This window comes from Eimeria acervulina, genomic scaffold, assembly GCF_000499425.1.
Source record: "Eimeria acervulina Houghton genomic scaffold, Eah_scaff2, whole genome shotgun sequence".
Taxonomy (NCBI): domain Eukaryota; phylum Apicomplexa; class Conoidasida; order Eucoccidiorida; family Eimeriidae; genus Eimeria; species Eimeria acervulina.
Window position 1 is genome coordinate 172,335 of NW_013550064.1, and position 21,976 is coordinate 194,310.

The 21,976-nt window shown below is 52.3% G+C and overlaps 3 protein-coding genes across 3 annotated transcripts; all 3 read left to right on the forward strand.

Annotated features, from left to right (window-relative positions):
- Positions 1-4,068: 4,068 nt before the first annotated feature.
- On the forward strand, positions 4,069-9,083 carry EAH_00000680 (myosin heavy chain, putative; the record flags this gene model as incomplete). The annotated part of the gene is made up of 11 exons (XM_013396712.1): positions 4,069-4,437; positions 4,951-5,135; positions 5,533-5,645; positions 6,020-6,264; positions 6,363-6,492; positions 6,609-6,664; positions 7,197-7,376; positions 7,540-7,925; positions 8,040-8,265; positions 8,390-8,656; positions 8,895-9,083. 11 exons carry the CDS (start codon positions 4,069-4,071, stop codon positions 9,081-9,083), a joined length of 2,346 nt encoding a protein of 781 aa, XP_013252166.1.
- A 509-nt stretch (positions 9,084-9,592) lies between these two features.
- Positions 9,593-16,697, forward strand: EAH_00000690 (ATP-binding cassette sub-family B member 5, putative; the record flags this gene model as incomplete). The annotated part of the gene is made up of 13 exons (XM_013396713.1): positions 9,593-9,612; positions 10,202-10,349; positions 10,420-10,871; positions 11,269-11,578; positions 12,253-12,330; positions 12,921-13,089; positions 13,579-13,685; positions 13,862-13,985; positions 14,254-14,696; positions 14,954-15,070; positions 15,377-15,873; positions 16,214-16,355; positions 16,566-16,697. The coding sequence occupies 13 exons, from the start codon at positions 9,593-9,595 to the stop codon at positions 16,695-16,697; spliced, it is 2,739 nt and encodes a 912-aa protein (XP_013252167.1).
- A 1,627-nt stretch (positions 16,698-18,324) lies between these two features.
- EAH_00000700 (hypothetical protein) lies at positions 18,325-19,050 on the forward strand (the record flags this gene model as incomplete). Its single annotated transcript, XM_013396714.1, has 1 exon — positions 18,325-19,050. The coding sequence occupies one exon, from the start codon at positions 18,325-18,327 to the stop codon at positions 19,048-19,050; it is 726 nt and encodes a 241-aa protein (XP_013252168.1).
- Between the last annotated feature and the right edge of the window lie 2,926 nt (positions 19,051-21,976).

The window sequence follows — 21,976 nt, forward strand, 5'->3', positions numbered from 1 at the left end:
GCCTAAACTAAGACAAAATACCTTAAGAGGTAATTTTCTCAGTGCGAAGTAGTACTGCGGACCTGCTGCAATTAGCCAAAGAGTCACCTCAGTGGCTAGTCTACATACTGGAAAAAATTTAACCGGCATAACACCATTTAGACGGGAACGCAGCCTCGTGAATTCCACAGATTTCTCTGCCTTCCTAGAGTTCAAAAATAGAGCTAGCACTGGCGCACCGTTACAGTACTGCACCAGGCCCGTGACGCGCATGCAGTTGTTGATGGGGCTTGTCCAGTGCAGGGCATTAAAAAGCCTAGACGAAGTGCTACCGTTTGCAATTCAAGCAAAAACACAAAACTACAGCTTTGTGCTTATGCCTGCATCAACGCCAGCCACAGCGCGGCACAGGCCGTAACGAACCGGGTTGGACGAGACACGGTGCCAACAGCGATACCGGAATGAGTGAGCAAATACCACTCCAAAGTTTCCTACAGGGCCACTGACTGGTAGTTGCACCAATGTAAAGTGTTTCCGTATTAGGAAAGCGTCTGTTGCAGCAGCTTGCATCCGTTGCATTTTTACCGAAGACACAAATGTAGATGGATACACGATGAAGTAGTGCAGCAGTCTAGCAAGCGGCAGGCGAGCCCCTTTTTTTATCATCGCTGAGGTAGTTTGTACCGGATGCAAGTGCTTCCAGTATGGCCGGGAAATGTTCTGGCGCCCAGGTTACTCGAAAACCCTCTCCTCATCTATTTGCCATGCAGCAACAGCGGCGCTCGTTCTGCGATGTACAATTCTACAAGGAGAATGAACTTCCCTATCACGCTTCGTTAGAGAGCGTAGTATCTGAAAGAGCACAATCACAGCTATAAGTATGCATTTCTCTCTACACCTGACGGTACATCTCACTGGGATACCTGGTGAACGGTCCAGCGGTGTTCCTTTCGCAAATGCAGATGACCGAATTGACAATGAATAAGATCAGCTGTTAACAACCAAGCTCTGCACTGGAAAAAGATTGTTAGATCGGCAGAATATTGTTAAAACAAGGGTGCTTATTAGGAAAGACAAGACCTAAAACTAGAAAACTTACGCTTACCACCACCCTGAGCAACTCTTTATCATTTAGGGTTTAGGGTTTGCGTAGTTAGTTCCTGTACTTAGCTTCCAGAAATATCCCACCTCCTGGCACGTACGCCTGTTAGAACAAGAACGGTTGAGGGGCACCAAGTCGGAGTCAGGCAGTTGTTCACGCAGCGCAACATTGTTCATGAGATTACCTTGTAGAACCCACCGAGTTTTCTGAAGGCAAAACAAAGTCGAATTTGGGGCCAAGTTTAACGTTCAAGAAACCAGCAACCCCAAAATCACTTGTAACTTGTGTTTTATCTTTAGTGCGGATCGGCACCTCCACAAAGTAGACATTCTCTCGGCGGCCCCGTATAGGAGCAACGTGCGAAAAATCAGCCCATACAGTTCAATAGGTCCAAGAAGTTCCGGAGAGCTTCCCCCTAGTGCGTGCTGTGCAATTGAGCTCTCCCCCTAATTTCCCGGAAACCGAAGGGCCAGCGGAAGCGTGCGAACTTATGGGACCAACTCTCCATGCGTTTTGGTGCTGCACCATCTATGCGTATTTCACTAGAGCATCTGCCTCTACATGCGGCAGCTTTCATTCTTCGTATGTGCCTTTCGCAACTTTCCCTACTTTCCTCGGGGACGAAAATAGGCCATTTCAATTTTTGAAGGGTTGCGAGACTCCCAGCGGGTTCTGTCAGCGTCATTGTAACAAGCGCAACTCATGTCATGACAGCATAGTACGTCTGCGTATGCTGGTATCGTTAACGGCCCACCATAAAATTCCCTAAAGTAGAGGCTATTCAGGGATGCATTATTCGGGGTTACTCGATGCTGCTGCAGGGGAAGCATGCATGCCTCTTACTTCCTGGTAAAACACGTGCTTGGGATTACTGGGTGGTTGGCAAATTGCATAATGCGGATGGATTGCGAAATCGCGGAATCTGGGGAACACTTCTTACAGGTGAGCACTGCCCTCTCTAAGCTCCAATACGCTGATGGTTTCGAGCTCCAGAAATAGAAAAAGCGTGCAGCAAGCGAACTCTCCCACCGTCCCTGCTAGTAATTTTTTTGTCCTGCCCGCCCTAGCCCCCAATAGCGATATAACGGAAGCACACGAGCACTCATAAGAATATTATGACATTTCCATCACTCGGACGATGTGAGTTTCCGGCCAGGTTTCCACGGATTAGTGCTTCAGGTAGCTAGGAAGAATTTCAATTGAGCCTCTGAACTTTGGCCACTGAGAATAACTACATGAGGACGACTTGCGTGCTCCCTTTACCTCTTTCTGCTGCAACTCCTGCCATACTGGAGCCTCACAAACTCCTCGAGCAACCAAAAAAGCTCGTAATTTCTAGAATACACTACTTGCGGAGTTTACACGTACTACAGAAAAGCCGTGCACGACCCCGGCGAGGGAGAATTACTCTTTTTACTTGACAGAACGCAAAACTGAGGTTTTGAAGTCTTCCCCGTAGTGGAGTGGTGCACCATCTGATGAGGGCTTGTGAAGAGAACAGTTGAAGCCGTTCTTGCGACTCAACCCCGTGCACTACAGGCATTCGCTTCCCATAGTCCGAAGTTCTAACGCGGAGGGGACTAAATGCGACATTGGATCGGATGCTTCCAAAGCATAGCTTCTGGCGGCCTAAAGAACTTGGTATGCTTGCGTGGAACTGGCGCGTGCCTTTATGCTTGCACGTAGGCTCGCTACATATGGCCAAGCAGGTTTTAAACCACTGAATCTTAACCACAGGGGCTTGCATGTGGCGCTGCTGTGCGGCAGGCGGTGCACCAATCAATGCTTCAACTCGAGACAGGTTGTCTCCTCTCCCCACCTACGCCATAGCCGTATCCCGCTGCGGGCCAGGACTCCTGGGGGCTGGAAGGGGTCGCTGCTGCCTCTTGCGGGTAATCCGAAGCCCAATACTTTAGACTACTTTTCAGCTCACAGCGGCCCACGGCTAGCGTCGGGGGCTCCTGTTAAAGCCTACAAACAACAAGCCCGACGATTTCTCTTAATCTACAGGAGCTTCCAGAAACATTCTGCTCCAACCTCATCAGGGCAGCATGTTTCTGGGCGAGACTACTATGGAACTTTCATATTCCGCGCCTACAACGCGGCGTGCAGGTGAAGGCATTGAATCTGCACGCTTCATTGTACATTAGTCACAGAGTGACCGTTAAGCGGTGTATAGGTGGACGAAATCTATAGCGCAGTAACGCATCTCTATACAAAACTCGTCTTACTCTTTCGCCGTATTGAGGAGGACGCCGTATGTGTAACAGACCTGTGGCAAAGGCTGGGGCGACCTACAGATGTTGAGGTTTATTCTGGCGTGTAATGTTGCCTTTTAACGCGTACCACCCTCACTTCAGTTAGGGAGTTTGTTTGCATGCTGAAGCCCCACGTGGCCGTCCGGGGTTGTTGCCCGAGAGCAGCTTGGACGGGCAAGTGAATATGCTTGTTTTGTATTTCTCTAGCTCTCAACTGTCTTCTCGAGGTGAACAAAACACATTTTAAAGCAAGGCAGATAGAGAGAAGCGTAGAAAACTACAGATCTGTTCTGGTTGGTGTAGCGGAGTGCCCAGAGGACACCAGCAACGAGATCATCATTATCAGCCTTCTGCCGCTTGGCAGCTTTTGATTCCATTTCTTGAACTTCCCACTAGAACAAAGCAAAACAAATACGTAAAAGCATTAACAGAGGAGAGAAATGAGGCATCCGGGCCCATTTGTGAGCTTGTGACGTTGCAGGTGACTGCCAACGCCACCCGTGTGTTGCAGTAGCAATGGGTGGCAGCACCAGCAGCAGTCCTGCTAATGCATGTAGGGCCTTTGGCAGCAGTAGAAGTTCGCTGCTGCTGCGCAGGCTTTAGTGGTGGGTGTACGTAAGGCCTTCCATATATGGTTGTACTGTGGGCAGACGGCGAGCTGGAGCCCAAGGACTCCTGGCTGTCTTCTATTGGCAAGCTCTGGGGGCTTACATAACCAAAGCGTTGAAAATGACTGGCATAGATGGCGGATGCATGCTGCAGCGTATGCAGCAGGGGCTGCAACAGAGGGAAGCGAAGCCCTATGCTCTAGGCTCCCGAGGGAGTCTCTGGTCTCAGCCGTTGGCTGAAGGCAACAGAGTCCCTGCTCAGCTGCAACTGCAGCGGCAATCCAGCAGCAGCAGCAGCGGCGCTGCCTCTGCGGGTGCTCCGAGTCGCAGCGGCTCTTTGCTGCTGCAGGCGGAGGAAGTGCTGGGGGAATTAGCTGAGGGCATGAAGGAGGAGCTGCTGCTGCCTCAAAGATGTTTAGGAGACAAAGCTTGCCCTGTCATCGCCAAGCACCTCTTCAGGTGTATGGGGCTGCGTTCAGTGGACCTTTCGGTGTGTAGCCGGCAGCGCATCCTCACGCGCTTTGCCGCTGCACAGCACTCGTAATCGCTCACTTAGTGAAAAACACACAGAATGTTCCTACAGTAACACTACTGAGGTCTACTCCGGGTGAAATAGAGTGTTCAGCTACGTTTACCCAGCTTACTCTTCCCAGCAAGCTGGATACAGCTAGGTAGTCCCAGCTAGCTGCACCCAGCGAGCTCGACCCAGTTAGTTATTCTCAGCTAGCTACACTCAGCTGGCTGTACCCAGCTAGCTGCACCCAGGTAGCTGCACCGCGCTGGCTGCACCTATGCTTACTGAAGTAGCTGGCAACTAGATAGGGGCCGGATAGCAGTCTGCTAGCTAGCTACCAGCTACAAAAAGTGGCACGCCGCCTCCCGGCCGTCTCCCTCAACAAAACTCCGGCCTACGCAGTGGGTTCTGCTGCTGTTGCTGCTGCTTGCAGCAAGGAATGAGTGCAGAAGAAGATCGCAGTGTGGTTTCTGTTGCTGCTGAGCCCAGGCAAACAACATTTCTCCAGGAGGGTTCAGTCAAATAGCCCCCGCTATCGGCAGCCTTAAGTATCTGCGGCGGCTGAGGCTTGACTGGAACCCCCTAGGGGATGGTATGCAGGAAACCGATGTTCCCTTCGGGCTGCAGCCGCAGCAACAGCAACAGCAGCAACAGCAGCAGCAGCAGCGGCAGTGGTAGCAGTAGTAAGAGTATCAAGGTTCCCAGCAAAGGCACTCACTGACTCGCAGCTTCTCGAGCTTCTGCTGAGGCTGCTTCTGCTGTTGCTGCTGCTACTGTTGCTGCAGCTGCAGAAGGCGATATCACCCGTCCCGACGCGGTGCAGCTGCTGTGCAACAGCATCTCAGGGTTAAAGGAATTGGAGTTGTTGTCTTTGGCGCACTGTCAGCTGGGGCCTCGTTCTGTAAATGCCCTCAGCGACCTCATTCTAAAAAATAGGTAGCTGCACTATTAGGCTGCTGCTGCTGCCGCTGCAGCAACAGCAGCAGTAGCAGTTGCTGCTGGTGATGGGTGAGGGTGCTGCGCCTGAGCTAGCTAGAGCTGCTTGCGAGGGCCTTTGGGGTGTATGTACAGCAGAAGCCTGCGGCAAATACACCTCAGGAACAACGCACTCGGGGAAGAGGGCGCTGCTCAACTCTCGGCGTCTCTCAAAGCCAACAGAAGCCTCACAACCCTTGACCTCTCGGGTCTGTCACACATGTCTAGTTGTTTCTGCGCATTTGCATCTGCATGCATGACTATCTAGGGCTATTTTTAATTGGATTTGTTCTACGTGCATCTATTTAAGAGCTATGGAAACAGACGAACCTAAGTGCTGACAACCGGCAGTTTATATATATATATATATATATATATATATATATATACTCATGCGTGTCTTCATATATACATGCATGCTTATTTGTTTAAATACTGACGCATATAAATATATGTACACTCCTTTATGTAGAGTTGATTGCTCACAAACTCACACGTACGTCTATATGTACACACATTTGAACGCACATATTATATATATATATATATATATATGTACACAAATGTATCTTGCTACCCTTAGGCACTGGGGCGAGGCCTTCGACTTTAAAAGAAGTTTCGAGGTGCTGCGCTGACAACAACAAGTTGCTGGAGCTGCTGCCGCTGCAGCAGCAGGAGACCGTAGGGTTGCAGCGCGGCAGCAGCATGCAGCAGCGCCAGCAGCAGCAGCAACAGCAGCAGCAGCAGCAAAACCAGCAGCAAAAGCAGCAGCAACCAGTCGATGACTATGTATCCAGAATTGAAGCTGAGCTAAAGAGCACAGAGCAGGTGAGATGCAGCTGCTGCTGGGGTTCCCATGGGTGCTTCAGGCCTCAGTAAAGCTGCTGCTGCCGCTGCTGCTGTTGCTGCTGCTGCTGCTGCTGCAGCAAAGCGCTCGATTGCTGCGTCGCCTGGAGTCGGACTTGGCGTCTTCTGCGCAACGACATAACGAAACAAGGAGGGAAAACATGCTCTTGAAGCAACGCATCTGCGAGCTCCAAGGAGCCACAGTGAAGTGTCGGCTCACTCCCTATCCGTCTAGGGTTTCCGAGCTAGGGTTTAGGGTTTAGGGTTTAGCGTTTAGAGTTAGAAGGCATTTCGATGTGGGGTTTTGCCTTTGTCTTCTTTCGCAGCTAACTTAATGCAAGACGAGCGCCGAGAGTTGCTCAAAGAAAACGCCTTCTTGAAAGTCCGTCCGCTCTCAAATAACTAACTGACAGCTACTCTCCAGCTAGCTGCAAAAACAGCTAGCTGCAAACCCAGCTAGCTGCAAACCCAGCTTGCTTGCTAATCCATTTAGCTGTGAACCCAGCTAGCTTTAAACTCAGCTAGCTGTAAACCCAGCTAGTTGCGAATCTAGCTAGCTGTAACCATAGCTGGCTATGAGGCCCCAGCTAGGTGTGAACCGAGCTAGCTGTAAACCCAGCTGGCTGTAATCACCGCTATAGACCCAACCAGCTCTATACCCAGCTACCTGCAAACCCAGCTAGCTGTATTCCAAGCTAGCAAACCCAGCTAGCTGGCCAAACACAGCTAGTTGTAGGCCCAGGTAGCTGAATACAGCTAGCTGGGTTCTCAGCTAACTGCACCCAATTAGCGGTGAGCACAGCTAGGTGAGTGCAGGCTCACTATAGAAGCTAGCAGCTAGCTAGTAGATAGCTAGCAACTACCTAGCCAGGCACTTTGTGGAGGGGAAGTTACTGAGGCTGGGGCTGGCGCAGGGGAGTCTGGAGGAGAGGTACAGAGAACTGTGCGAGTCGCGCCTTGTTGCACAGCAGCAGAAGCTGCAACTGCAGCAGCAACAGCAACAGCAGCAGCAGCAGCAACAACACCAAGCCATGTTGCAGAGGCAGCTCCACGACAGGCAAGACACGAACGAGAAGCTCCTCAGCGATCTTCAGGTTAGCAAGCCAGCCCCCACAGGCAGCCTTGGCTAGCTAGCTAGCTAGCCAAGAACACACCATAAAAACATAGCGGTAATCTTTGAATAACGCCCCCAACGCACATTTTAGCTTGATGGGGCGCTGCTGCTGCGTTGGCTGCTGTCCTTTGGTTGAACTGCAGCAGCGGGAGCTGCAGCTGCAGCAGACCGAGCTGCTGCTGCAGCAGCAGCAGCAGGATACCGCGCGGATTCAGGCAGAACTGGAACAGCAGCAGAATGCAGCTGAGCGGCGACAGCAAATGCTGCAGCAGGAAGTTGACAGACTGCAGCAGCAGCAGCAGCATCTTCAGAAGCAGCTGCTAGAGGAAAAAGACAAACACATGCAGCAGCAGGACGGAACTTTGCAGCAGCATCAACAGCTGCAGATGCAGCAGCAACAGCAGCAGCAGCGTATCCTCGAGCTGCAGCAAGAACTGCAGCAAGAAGCACAGCGCCGCCTCCAAGGGGAAAAAGAAGCCTTAGAAGAGAAGCAGAGCATTACAGCGAACCTGACAAGGACTCAGCAGCAGTAAACCACCAATGAACAAACATATATATATATATATATATATATGGGTTTGCGGCTTGCGAAGGCGTTTAGGGTTTAGGATTTAGGGCTTCAGGCACATGCGCGTGCGCTTAGGGTTGAAGAGCTGAGACAGAAGCTCCAGGAGAGGCGGGAGACCGAAGAGCTGCAGCAGCAGCAGCAGCAGCAACTGGAGCAGAGAGTTGCCGAGCTGCAGCAGGAAGCAACAGCAGCTGCAGCAGAAGCAGAAGACCTGCGAGCAAAGATGCGCCAGCTAGCAACAAGGGCTGCTGCAGCAGAAGCAGAGCAACAGAGACAACGCGAGGCCCTCAACAGTCGTCAGGTGTCTCTTCGCCTCTGAACCCTAAACCCTAAACCCTAAATTCGGCTACCTTAACAGCGGGGGTAAGGAAGCCATGCAGCCTTTGCTGCTGCTGCTGCTGTTGCTGCTGCTGCTGTGCGTGCAGAAGGTGCTGGAGCAGGTGCAGCAACAAATGAAGGAGGAGCAGCAGAATCACCTCAAAACCCAGGAGACCCTGAAATCAGCAGCAGCAGCAACAGCCGCCAAGGCGGAAGAACAGCTGCAGCAATTGCAGCAGCAGGTCCGACGACATGAGCAGCAGCAACGGGAGCAGCAGCAGCAGCTCCACTCTGCAAAGGCGGAAGCTGCGAAGCACGAAGCAAATCTCAGGGCCCTGAGGGAAACTCATGGACAGCTGAAGGATGAGCTAAGGGTGCTTGTTTAAACCCTAAACCCTATAAAATTCTAAACCCTAAACCCTAAACCCTAGACCGTAGACTCAGAACCCTAAACCCTAAGCCCTTCCTGTTGCCGGCATGCCGCATTCTTTAGATTGGCTTCTGGCGTAGTTGCTGTTACGTTGTCGCTACTACTGCTGCTGCTACCGCTGCTGCTGCTGCTGCTACTGCTGCTGCTTTTGGTGGAGCGTTGGGTGGTGTTCTGGTGTTCAGAAGGCTCAGGCGGAGTGCCAAAGAGCGCAGGAAGAGGCCCGCTTAGCAGCAGCGCGGCTGCAGCGGCAGCAGCGCGAGTGGCAGCACCAACGCGATGACCTCTGCGTTCGCCTCCGCGGAGGCATTGAACATCTGCAGGCCGTGCTGAGCGCAGCGAAGCAACAAGAAACAGAGCTGCAGACGCTGTAGCAGCTAGCTGTAGCTGGCGGCATGTATCTGTGGCAAGCGGTATTATCTAGCTGTAGCTAGCTGAAGCTAGCGGTAGCTCGCTGTATCTAGGTGCAGTTGGCTGCAGCTCGCTGCAGCTAGCTGTACCTAGCTGCAGCCAACTACACCTGGCTGCGCAAGCGGGTTGTGGTTCCTATTACCAAGACACACTACCTGCCGCTGAGGGGCCCCTGGTGCTGACCTGCTGCAGAGGAGCAGCAGAACAGATTCAGTTGCAGGCCTCTCTGCTTTTTTTGTTTTCGCAAACAAAAGAGAGCACAGACCGACAGAGCTCTATGCATACACCTCAAGCTCTCCAACACACCACCGCTCTAGCGATCCCTCTTGGGCACCCACTGCGTCTAGGGCAGTGAGGGCATCAGCTGTCTGTAACTAGCTGTAGCTAGCTGTGGTTAGCTGTAACTAGTTGTGGCTAGCTGTGGCTAGCTGTTGCCTGCTGTGGCTAGCTGGGCCAGTTGTGTGCTTCGAGCATGGAGCGCTGCAGCGGTGGGTAAACAGAGGCAAGAAATGAAACACAAAGGGAAAAAGATGCGTCAAGCGGGGGGCATCCCTGAAGCCTTGGGGGCCCCCCTTGAACCCTTGGGGGCCCCCACTGGCCTCTTGTGGGCCCCACTGGGGGGCCCCTGCAGGGTTCGGCTGAGGCAGTTAGTGGGATTCACGTGAGGAGGGGGTGTACGTGAGGAATAAGGCAATTAACATTCGAGAAAAATCTATTTAAATAGATATAATTACCGGTGAAGCCTCTAAATAGGGAGGAAGATATACATTGTGGCGCTGAGGTGTACAGACACCCGGCTGAGACGGCAGCGGCGCGTAGACGAGGAGGCCACTGCACTGTTTAGCACATTGCTCTATTTGTTGTTTGTTGTTAACAATTACTTTATTATTTTAAATAATGCTGTTTAATTGATGCTTACATTTTAAATAAATATTCTTTTCCCTTAAAGCTGCATGCTTGACTGCTGCCGCCTTCGCCCCGCTGCCGCCGCCCCCGCTGGGCCCCCGTGTCTCGGCACTCTCATTTGTGTGTTCATGCTGCTTTCTCCCTCTCTTTTTTTTGTCTTTTTATCTGTCTTTAGCTTTAAAGCCCTTTTGTTTTTGAAGTATGCAGAGCTGTCGGGGCCTCCACAACAAGGGAGGCCCCAACAGGCACGCAATTTGCCGCCTCAGCCTTCTTCAGGACCGAGTGTAGTGGGGGGCCCCCCCAGAAAAATGAGACAACAGAGGGTATACCGGCCCCATTCTTTTAATTACTTTCTCTTGCCTTTCTTTGTTTTTATTTATACTCATCTCCCAGCCTCCTCCCTTGCCTTCCGTGTATCCGGAGAGACACCTCTTGCTAAGGACTGGCAGGGGCCCCCAACACGTGGGGGCCCCCCATTCTCTCTCACTTCCTTTTCTCCTGCTTCCTCCTTCCTTAGAGACGTTCCATCACTCTCTGCCACCAGTGGGCGCACCTCTGCTTCTTCTTACTTCGGGGGGGCCCCACGCGGGGCCCTCTGGGGGCCCCCAGGGACCCTCCGGGGGCCCGCAGGAAGTCTTTGGGGGCCCTGGGGGCCCCTCTGCGCTCTTTCGAGATCTCAGTCTCTCAGAGCTCACACTGTCGCCTCACCTGAAGAGAGGGTGGGGGCCCAGGGGGCCCCGGGGGCCCCTGACCTTGGTCGGTGCGGAAGGCTACGGGCAGCCGCAGCAGCAGCTGCAGCAGCCTCAGCAGCAGCTGCAGCTGCGGCTGCAGCACGGACGGTGGCAGTAGCCTCTCAACTATGGAGAGCGTGGGGGGCCCCTCTTGCTGCTGCTGTTCATTCTGCTGTTAAGCGGCCCCGCTGCCTCTGGAGTTGTCTTTCGCAGTTGTCCAACCCAGCGTCCGCCTCCCCAGCAAAGAGAAGGGCTATAGGGCTCGCCAGGTCTGCTGCTGACTGTGCCGCTTCTACTGTTACTGCTGCTGCAGCTGCTGCTGCTGCTCCTATTGCTGGTGCTCATGCTGCTGATGCTGCTTGTGCTGCTGCTGCTACTGCTGCGGCTCCATTCAGGGAGGGAGGGAAGGCTTCCGAGTCTGTCCTGCTGCTGCTGCTTCTGCGCTGGGGTCCGTGTGCGTGCACATTTTGTGTTGCTGCTTGTGCTGCTGCTGCTGCTGCTGCTTGTGCAGGTTGTTGAAGGAGCTGCGTTCTACGTTGTCTCCGGAGCTGCTGCTTCCTGCTGCACTTCTGTCTCTTGTTGTTGCGGCTGCTTCATTCATGAGGTCTTACATGCTGGGGCAGGTGTTTGATTGTGCTGCTGTTCTGGCAGCAAAGGGGGGGTGCCCCCAGGAGGGGGGCCCTCTGCTGCAGGGGGCCTCAGACCTCTTCTTGATCGCTGGGGGCCCCCGGGGGGCCCCCCAGAACCCCAACTCGCTGCTGCCGCTGGTGCTGCGCACAGCTGCTGCTGCTGCTGTTGAAGTGCTAGGGTCTGTGACGCGGGTACGCTTGGATATAGGTGTCTCCTTGAGGGTTTAGGGTTTAGGGTTTAGGGTTTACCCGCAACCGCTCGTTTTTGGGTGTATCTGGTTGCGGCCGTTTTCCTCTACGTTTGCTGTTGCTGATGCTGTCTTGCGTCTATGCGTGTCTCTGTCTTCTCTTTGTTTTTTATTTATCTCTGTCTTTGTTTTTCTGTGCCTCTGTCTTTGTCTCTGACTTCTGTCTGTCTCTGTTTAAATTGTCTCTGCCTTTGCCTTCCTTTGCTCCTGTCTTTGCTTTTATTTGTCTCTGTCTTTTTTATATGTTTATGTCTTTGCCTTCCTCTGCTTCCGTCTTCGTTTTTATTTGCATTTGTCTTTGTTTTTTTGTGTCTCTGTCTTCGTTTGTGTTTGTCTCTCTCTTTGTTTTTATTTTTTCTTATCTTCGTCTGTCTTCTCTCCTATTTGCCTCTTTTCTTTTGTTTATATCCTTGCCTATCTCTTTTATTTGTCTGTCTTTTTGTCTCTCTCTCTCTCTCTCTGTCTTTGTCTCTGTTTTTATGTTCGATTGCTTTTTTTCCTTGCCTTTTGCTCTCCACGGCCGTAGGCGGCTGGCCCTGCTATCAGTCGATTTATATAGATACTTGCTATCCTTTAGGGTTTAGGGTTTAGGGTTTAGGGTTTAGGGTTTGCGCGCAGGATGCACTCTTCACATGCGCTCGGTGGCGATTGGTGGTGGCCATGCAGAAGCGGCTTTTTGCTTCTTTGCTGCGGTCGGTCTCCCCTATCCCCTTCTGCATGCATGCATCTATGCATGCAATCAATGCATGCATGCACGCAGATAAGTGCATGCAAGCATGCATTCAGTACATGCATGCATGCATTGCTTATGGGGTTTGTACTGGAGAGCGGCTGTTTTTTGTTGCTTTTCTTTTTCCATCTTTGTTTGCTTGCTGATGTTTAAAGCCCTTTTCTATTGTTGATATAGGGGTTTGTTGCTGCTGGGTCGGGGGGCCCCACCGAGCTGCCTGTACACCGTAAACTGACACGAGGGCCGTGCGGTGTATCTGCAGCCAAGAACCTGCTTTCTTTGATTTGAACAGCACCGGCACCCTCGCAAGCCGCATTGTAAACGACACGGAAGACATGCAGGCAAGCCTTAAACCCTAAACCCTAAACCCTAAACCCTGAATCCTGGAACAACCCAAATGACAGCCGGCGACACCAACACCTGAATTTTAATTGCCACCTCGCACCTCTAAGGTCTGCTGGGGGAGCAAACTGAAACCCTGAACCCTAAACCCTAAACTTTACTTTAGGGTGCAAGCATATAGCGTTGTGCATGCATGCGTGCTTGTTGCATGCAGCAAGTCGTAACAAGCGGAGCGCAGAAGCTGCTGTCTGCTCTTGTGAATGCATCTGTGGGGGCCTTTTTAATGTTCCGGCTGTCTCCTGAAATGACAGCCCTGGGCATGCTGGCTGTCCCTTGCGTCTTAGTAGGCACTGGGGGAGCAGCGCGCGCCATTGGCAACTTAGGTAAACCCTAAACCCTAAACCCGAAACCCTCGATGTGAAAATCTAGACGCAGGATTACACATGCTTTTCGTCTTCTTGGCTACTCCGTACACGTCTTGTAGGGTTTAGGGTCTAGGGTTTTCTTGAATTCATTGAGCCGTGCAGCCTTCGCACGGTTTCGTACAACGTGCTTAGGGTCGAAGGGTTTAGGGATTAGGGTTTGGGGTTTGGGGTTTAGGGTCCATGGTTCAGCGTATGGTTATTAGCGCAAGGCATATTATTTAGGATGAGACTCTAGGGTTTAGCTTGCCATTTAGGATTTAGGGTTTATAGAGGGGGTCTGTTGTTCTGTGGGCCCTATGTCTCCTGCGGTGTCTATACAAACCGACAGAAGGCGTAGCAGCAGCCTTACCTGCGTCCGCTAGGCCTTTCATGCATGCATGCACGTACGCATGCATGCACGCATGCATTAATGTGACTGCATGCATGCATGGACGGGGCTGCATGCAGGGCTGCTGCAAAACGACTTGCTGGCGAACATTTCTGCGATTGCCACGGAGGTGTTGGCTAACGTCTACACCGTTAAGGCCAACGACGCAGAGGCCATTGAACTTCAGGTACCCCAACTCACCTTTTCGCATGCGCGCATGCATGCATGCAGCAAAGATGCAGCCCCAAGTCGAACCTGTAGCATCGGGAAGACAGGAGGCGGAGGAGGCCTGAAGCTGGCCTCATTCGTCTGCATGCGTATGCATGCATGCGTGTGCGTGCATGCGTTTGTGGGGCTGCTCAGCGCTACAGTGCCTGTCAGGACGCGTCACTGCGCGTGTTGGGGGAGGGCGTCATAGCGGAATCTTTCTTTAAGCAGGCGAAGCAGCTGCTGCTCCTGGCCACTGATTTGGGGCTGCTTGCCTTTGGTGAGTAATCTACCGCAGCAACTCATGCTTACAAGCAGCAGCACATGCAAGCAGCAGTGCATGCAAGTAGCAGCGCATGCATGCAGGCACCAGGGGGCTGTCAGTGGGGGCCCCTGGGGCCCTTTCTAGTTAGGCGTCGTGGCCCGCATTGTTTGCGTCTAGGACGTAGGGTTTAAGGCACAGGCTTAGGGTTTAGGGTTTAGGGTTTAGGGCTTAGGGTTTTAGGGTTTAGGGTTGGTTGTGTGTGCGTGTGTGTGCGTGTGTGCAGGGATGCGCTCCGTGGTGAGAGGTGGTCTGACCATTGGTCGCTTTATGTCCTTTAGGAGTTATTTAAGAAAGTTCTACTTGGCTCTCGATGCCTTAACAGACATTTACAAAGACCTGCATTACTCCCTCGTTGCATCTGAGCGCTACTTTGAACTCATCGACAGACACCCCAAAATCACAAACCCCACTAAGCCCACACAAACCAAGGGGGCCCCAGCAGGGGTCCCAGGAGGGGCCTTAGGAGGCCCTGCCTCAATGGGGGCCTCAGCCGCTCAGGGTGACGCCCAGGGGGGCCCCCTAGGGGGCCCCCAGGGGGAGCAGTTGGGTACAGGCGAGGGCCATGGGGGGCCCGCATCGGTGGAGTTTAAAGATGTTAAGTTTGCGTATGAGGTGGCGGCAGGAGCGCATGAAGCAACACAGACACAAGGCACTGAGGCCCCCCTGGTGAGAGGCGAGGGTGCAGTGCTGCTTTTGCTGCCGCTTTCACTGCTGCTGCATTTGCTGCTGCTGTGTTTGCTGTTGTCGCTGCTGCTGCTGCATTTGCTGCTGTCGTTGCTGCTGCTGCATTTGCTACTGCGGTGTGGCGGCCTTTCGCTGCTTCGCAAGGCAGAGGAAGACAGCACGCGTAGCGCATCTCGGCGGCCTCAATAATTAGTGAGGGGCTCATTCTGCTGCTGCTGCTGCTGCTGCTGCTGCTGCAGATACTGAAGGGCCTCTCGCTGCGCGTGCGGCCAGGCGAAGTGTTGGCGCTGGTTGGCCCCTCAGGCGCCGGCAAATCTACAATTGTGAAACTCGCGCAGCGCTTCTATGACCCGCAGGTGACCCAGCAGCAGCAGCAGCAGCAGCAGCAAGAGTAGCAGCAGCAGCAGTAGCAGTAGCAATAGCAGCACCTGGGGCAGCAAAAACAGCAACAGCAGTAGTGATCGCGGCAGCGACGGTAGTAGCAGCAGGAGTAGTAGTGGCAGCACTAGCATGAACAGAAGCAACAGCAACGGCATCAGCAGCAGCACCAGCACCATCATAGCTCGCAGCAGCCACCAGCGTCCGCAGGAGCAGCAGCAGGCGCAGCAGCAGCAGCAGCAGCAACAGCAGCAGCAGGAGCGTGCGCGTGTGAGTGTACGCAGAGCGGCGCAGTGTACATGGATGGGAAGGACCTCCGGGCCTCCGCATTGCCGTTGCTGCGGCAGCAAATTGCATACGTAGAACAGGAGCCGCTGCTCTTCAGGCGCAGCATCGCAGACAACATCGCCTATGGCCTCAGGCCCCTGCAGCACACCAGCGAATCCTGGATTGCACAAACCACCCGGGCTCGCAGCAACCAGCAGCAGCAGCAGCAGCAGCAGCAGCAGCAGCAGCAAGTCCAGCAGCAGCAAGTCCAGCAGCAGCAGCAGCAGCGGATAGACGATAGAAGCGGCTCCTATGAGGCGGAGTTGGCGCGGGCTCTGCGCCACCCGCAGGCGGCAGCGTGGCCTCCAGGTTTGTTGCAGCGGGTTGTAGCAGCAGCAGCAGCAGCAAACGCCCTACCCTTCATTGCGCGGCTGCCTGATGGATTATTTACTGTCTGCGGAGATGGCGCTGTTCGACTGTCTGGCGGACAGAAACAGAGAATAGCAGTCGCGAGGTAGGCCCCCAACCAGCTGGGCCCTAAGAACTAAACCCTAAACCCTAAACCCTAAACCCTAAACCCTAGGCCCTAAACCCTAAGCAGTCCCAAGCTCAAAGCCCTACGGATCCCTAAACCATAAACCCTATAAAGCGCTAAACCCTAAACCTTAAACCACAGGAATCCCTAAAAGCTGAATCCTAGGCTTGAACGCTAAACCCTCGGAGATGCGCAACCCTAAGTCTCCGAAACCCTACGCCGTAGGCGTGAAGGACGCCTAAAGCTTAAACCCTAAACCCTAAACCCTAAACCCTAAACCCTAAACCCTTAGGCGTGGGGTTTGTATGGCTGGTTTCAGGGCGTTGCTGCGGGAGCCCCGGCTGCTGATCTTAGATGAGGCATCGAGTTGTTTGGATGCGGAGAGCGAGGCGGCCCTCGCGGAGACGCTGAGGCGCCTGAAGGGCAAAACCACTGTTATTACCATCGCGCACAAACCCTCCGTAAGCTCCTAGGGTTTAGGGTTTAGGGTTTGGGTATAGGAGGCAGGCCGAGGGCATAAGCTTACAGCTAGGGTTTGAGCTGCGGGGCTCGTCAGCGTCTTTGCATTCCAGCAAGGGTCTAGTCGGGTCCGGGGGATGTTGCTTCTCCAGTCTAGGCTAGCCCGTGCTAGGGTTTAGGGTTTAGGGTTTAGGGTTTGGTGAGCGCTGCAGAGTCTGAGGGAGGCGGACCGCGTGGCTGTTATTGAAGACGGCCGCGTAGTCGAGGAGGGCAGCAGACAGGAGTTGCTGCAAGCAGTGAATTCTAAATACAAACAGCTGCAGCTGCACGGTGCTGTCCCTTAAACCCTAAACCCTAGACCCTAAACTCTTGACAGAGGGCAACGCGGCACCCACGCCCTGTTGCTGAGGCCACGCGCCTCTGGGGCTTGCTGCTGCAGTAGGACATTAAAACTACAGTCCCTTCAGAGCAGCAGCAGCAACAGCGCTGCAGCAGCAGCGTTGCTGCAGCAGGGTTGCTGCTGCAGCAGCAGGAGCCCATCCCTTGCATGCATGTGATATGCCAGATGGATGGAGATGCAGCAAAGCTGCAGCAGAAGCATTCCTGCTGTTGCATACTTGCCTTGCGGTGTCTCTACAGCTTAGTTTGCTGCTTCCCGTGCAAGGTAGTTACGAGCACGGGGAAGCAAAAGCAGCAGCAGCAACAACAGCAGAAGTAGTTGCTGCTGCATCCTGCTCCTCAGGACCTAGCAGACACTATTTCTTACTAGTTGTTTATTTACTAGGACTTTGTTTGGGCTGCCATCGAGCTGTCTGCAACAGTGCATGCATCTGCTGCTGCTGCTTAGCAGCAGCAGATGTAGCAGCAGCAGCAGAAGCTGGAGCAGCGCGCGATGAGGGTCCGCCAACTGCAGCAAGACAGCCCCTCACACAGCACGAGCTGCCATACTCACGCAGGAGACGGCAGCAGAAGCAGCATCGCGCTGCTTCTAGCATGGAACAGACACGGACTCGATGCAGCAGGTCGTGCAGCAGCAGCAGCAGCAGCAACGGCACCAACACTTACAAGAGCCGCAGCAGGAACGCCAGCAACGTCACTAACTGAAATAGCAACAAGCAGCAGCAGCAGCAGCAGCAGCAGCAGCCACGTCAGCAACAACAGCAACATCGGCAACAACAGCAGCGGCAAGAACAGCACTAGCAGCAGCAGCACCAGCAGCAGCAGAAGTTTCGGCAACAAGATAGTTATAGCTGCAGCAGCAGAAGCACCTCGATGATGTTCGTAGCTGTGCAAGGGAGCAGCACCCGCAGCACCCGACGGCGAACCATGTTGTTTTTTGTTTTGCATTACTTAATTAAATTTAAAAATTGATTAAAAAATTTAAAACAAATGCAAAAACTGCTGCTGCTGCTGTTGCTGCCTCCTATGGCCGTGGGTTGGGGGTGGTGAGGTCGGGAGAGGGGCCCCCCAGCACCGTTGTGTAGTATATTTCGCCTGTTTGTTGGTTTAAATAAAACAACTGACTAATTATTTTATCATTATAAGCGCATTAATAAAAAAATTAATTAATCTTTTCCGTGTATTCTTTACCCTCTCGCTGCTCTGCTCTGTCGTGCTGGCTGCCGCAGGTGTCTGTCGACGGTTTGTTTGCTGCCTTGTTTTTTTGCCCTTGTCTGTATATTGTTATTAATTCTTTTAATTTTATTTGAAAATAATTAAATCAAAATACAGCTTCTTCTTATTCTTGAATTCTGTGCTGGCGTCGCTGCGCAGCAGCTGGCTGTACGCCCGAGAACAGCAGAGTTTTGAGAGCAGCCGCTGCTGCTGTGTGCTGCTTCAACAGCAGCAGCAGCATCATCATCATCATCATCAGCAGCAGCAGCAGCAGCAAAAGACACAGTAGCACCAGCAGCAGCCGCTGCTTCCTGCGTTTCTCTCTGCCTACTCCTCAGCTACCTGCATTATTTCGCAATGCCTACGAAGCGCCAGGCCACGATTAGTGATTTCTTTGGTGTACGTAAAAAACAAACAAAACACAAAAAAGAAGAAAACGAAGATAATTCTGCTGCTCTACTGATTGACAGCAGCGACGGAGAAAATCAAAACCCCACAACGCCGCCACCAACCAATGCAGAGCAGGACAGAGCTAAGCAGCAGCTCCAGCAGCACCAGGTGCAGCAGGAGCAGCAGAAGGTGCAGCAGGAGCAGCAGACGGTGCAGCAGAAGGAGGAGGAGCAGCAGGAGCAGCAGCAGCAGGAGCCCCAACAAGCCGTCCCTACAGACGCAATGGCTCCTGCGTGCAAAGCAGCAGCAGCACTAGCGGCAACGGCAGCAACAGCAGTAAAAGCAGCAGCAGCAGAAGCAGGAGCTGCAATAACAGCAACAGCAGCAAAAGCTGCATCAACCCAGTCACTACCATCTGCAGCAGCTGCTGCAGCAGCGAGTGAGCCAAGTGGGGGAAGCGTAACCGCAGCAACAGGAGCAGCAACCGCGGCAGCAGCAACAGGAGCAGCACCAGAGCCAGCAGCAGCAGCAGCAGCAGGAATGCATGTTGATGCAGCAGCAGCAGCATCATCATCATCAACATGCATTCCTGCTGCCCCTTCTACTGCAAGTGCGGTGTCTCCAACGGGGGTTTTTGTCTCGGCTGAGGCTGCAGAGAAGATGTGGAGACAGACTCTTGGAGACAGCTGGTAAACCCTAAACCCTAAACCCTTAAACCCTAAACCGCGAACCCTAGGCCCCCAACGCTGTACGGAGGGATCCACGGGTTTCAAGGGATGCTGTTGCTGGTGCTGCTGCTGCTGACAGTAGTAGAAGCAGCAGCAGCAGCAAGAACTTATTCTGCAGCAGCAGCAGCAGCAGCAACTGAATTTGCAGCCATTTCACGTTTCTAAGCATCAGCGGAACTTCCTTCAACCCGCAGCAAGCAGCAGCAGCACCAGCAGCAGCAGCAGCACCACCACCAGCACTTCCAGCAGCAGCAGCAGCACCAGCACCTGCAGCAGCAGCAGCAGCATTCTTGTTTTGTGCTGGTTGTGCAGGTATGAGGCCCTTCGAGCAGAGCTGCAGAAGCCTTACTTCTGCCGCTGTTTGTCTGTTGTTGCGGAGGAGAGGCGAAGACACCCGGCAGCAATTTACCCTGCTGAGCATTTGGTGTTTAATGCATTTAAATCGACTCCGTATGTCTTGCTTCTTTTTATTTATTATTTTCTTTTTTGTGTCTCCGTCTGTGGGGCGGTCAGCTGTATTGGCGCTGCCTTCCGGTGTCTCTGTGTCTTTGCTGATGTCTTTGGGTTTATGCTTGTCTTTGTCTCTGTCTTTGTCTTTGCTTTTGTCTTCGTTTTTGCCTGTGTCTTTGTCTTTGTCTGTCTTTATCTCTTTGTCTTTTGTTTGTTTGTGTCTTCGCTTGTGTCTTCCTCTTTATCTCTTTCTTTCATCTCTTCGTTTTGCTGTCTTTGTTTTTGTCTCTTTCTCTTTTTCTTTATTTGTCTCTCCTTCCGTCTTCCCCTCCTTTTATTTGTCTCTGTCTCTGTTCAAAAGAAAACACTTCATTAAACACCTGCTGCTGCTGCTGCTGCTGCTGCCGGTGTTGCTGCTGCTTTTGTTGCTGCTGCTTTTGCTGCTGCTGCTTCTTGAACTGCTGCTTTCGCTGCTGCTGCTGCTGCTGCTGCTTTTGCTGCTGCTGCTGCTGCTGCTGCTGCTGCAGGCTCGACAAGGTTAGAGTTGTGATTGTTGGGCAAGACCCTTACCACCAGCCTGGCCAGGCTATGGCAAGCCTCAAACCCTAAACCCTAAACCCTAGACCCTAAACCTTAAAGGGGCATTTTGGCGGGGAGTTGATCCCCGTTTGTTGATTCAGGTGTCTCTGCAGCTCGTTCTCAGATGAAGGGCCTCTTGCTAAATGCGGTGTTTATTCTTTTATCTTTTACCTCTTTCTGCCTTCTTTTATTTCCTTTTGTCTCTTTTTGTCTCTCATTATCTCCTTTTGTCTCCTTTTATCTCCTTTTTCTCCTTTTATGCGCTTTTAACTTCTTTTATCTCCTTTTATTTTGTCTCCTTTTGTCTCCTTTTATCTTCTTCTGTCTCCTTTTACCTCCTTTTGTCTCCTTTTACCTCCTTTTGTCTCCTTTTGTCTCCTTTTGTCTCATTGTGTTTATTATTATTTTCTCTGTTTTGTTTGTCAGGGGCTCTGCTTTTCGGTGCCCCGCGGCGTCCGCCCTCCACCGAGTTTAATAAATATATTTAAAGAGATCGGTCTGTCTTTGTTTTTATTTGTTTTGTTTTTATTGTTTAGAGTGTCTCCTTTCTGTCTTCTTTCCCATTTTCCCCTGCTGCTGCCTGCTGCTGATGTTTGCCGCTTGCTGCCTCTTGCTACTGTTTGCTGCTGCTGCTGCTGCTGTACTGCTGTTGCTCTTCCTTGCGGTGGCGCAGCAGCAGCAGCAGCAGCTAAACCAGAGATCTCCGGTTTGAATGTGCAGCAGCTTTTGCAGCAGCAGATTCGACGGCGCATGTACATTTAGCGTTGGTGTTGTTTATTTGCTGCTGTTGTTGATGCTCTGGGGTGTACAGACAGCTCCTTACCGGGCCCTCCTTCTTTGCCTCTCCCCCATGGAGACCTTACAAGCTGGGCAGCTCAAGGGGTTTTGCTTTTAAATGCAATTCTTACTGTCCGGAGAGACTCTCCTATGGCGCACAAAGACGCGGTATAAACCCTAAACCCTAAACCCTGAATACAGGCGCCATGCAGTTTCTTGGTGCACCAACCATCCCTAAACCCTAAACCCTAAATTCTAAACCCTAGAGCCTAAACCCTAAACCCTAAGTTCTAAATTCTAAACCCTAAATTCTAAACCCTCAACCCTAAACCCTAAGACCGTTTGCGTGTGGTCTTTAGGGGTGGGAGAGATTTACAGACGAAGTGCTGGCAGTAATAAACAAAACCCTCAAAGGCGTTATCTTCCTTCTCTGGGGTAAGGCTGCTTTGCTGCTGTTTATGCTGTACAGCTGGTTTGTTCTTCTTGTTTTATTTTAGGTGTACGTACACCTGGTTTGTTATATATATATATATATATATATATTACAGGCTGGATCTTCAAAATATATTTTAAAAAGCTCCAGATGAGTTGGATAAATAAGAATGGCGTTCTTAATATACTTCAGAGAACCGGAAATTAAATAAATAATTATATTTCTATGCATGCGCAGGCAAAGCAGCGCAGAAGAAATCTTCAGGTGTCTGTCCACTGCGGCACAAACTGCTCAAGGCAGGCCATCCCTCTCCTCTTGCTGTCCGCTTCTTCTCAGGTTCGTGCTGCTGCTGCTGCTGCTACTGGTGCTGCTGCTGCTACTGGTGCTGCTTCTGCTCCTGGAGCTGCTTCAGCTGCTGTTGCTGCTGCGTTTGCGGTGGTGGTGGTGTTACTACTGTACTTGCTGCTGGTGCTGTATTTGCTGCTGCCTTTGCTGCTGTTGCTGCTGCTGCTGCATCTTTGTCTTTATTTTATTTAGGGTGCGGTCATTTCAAGAAGTGCAATGAGCTCCTCCAGGAAATGGGCAAACAACCCATTGACTTCCGCCTCAAACCCTAAGCCCTAAACCCTAAACCGTAAACCCCTAAACCCCT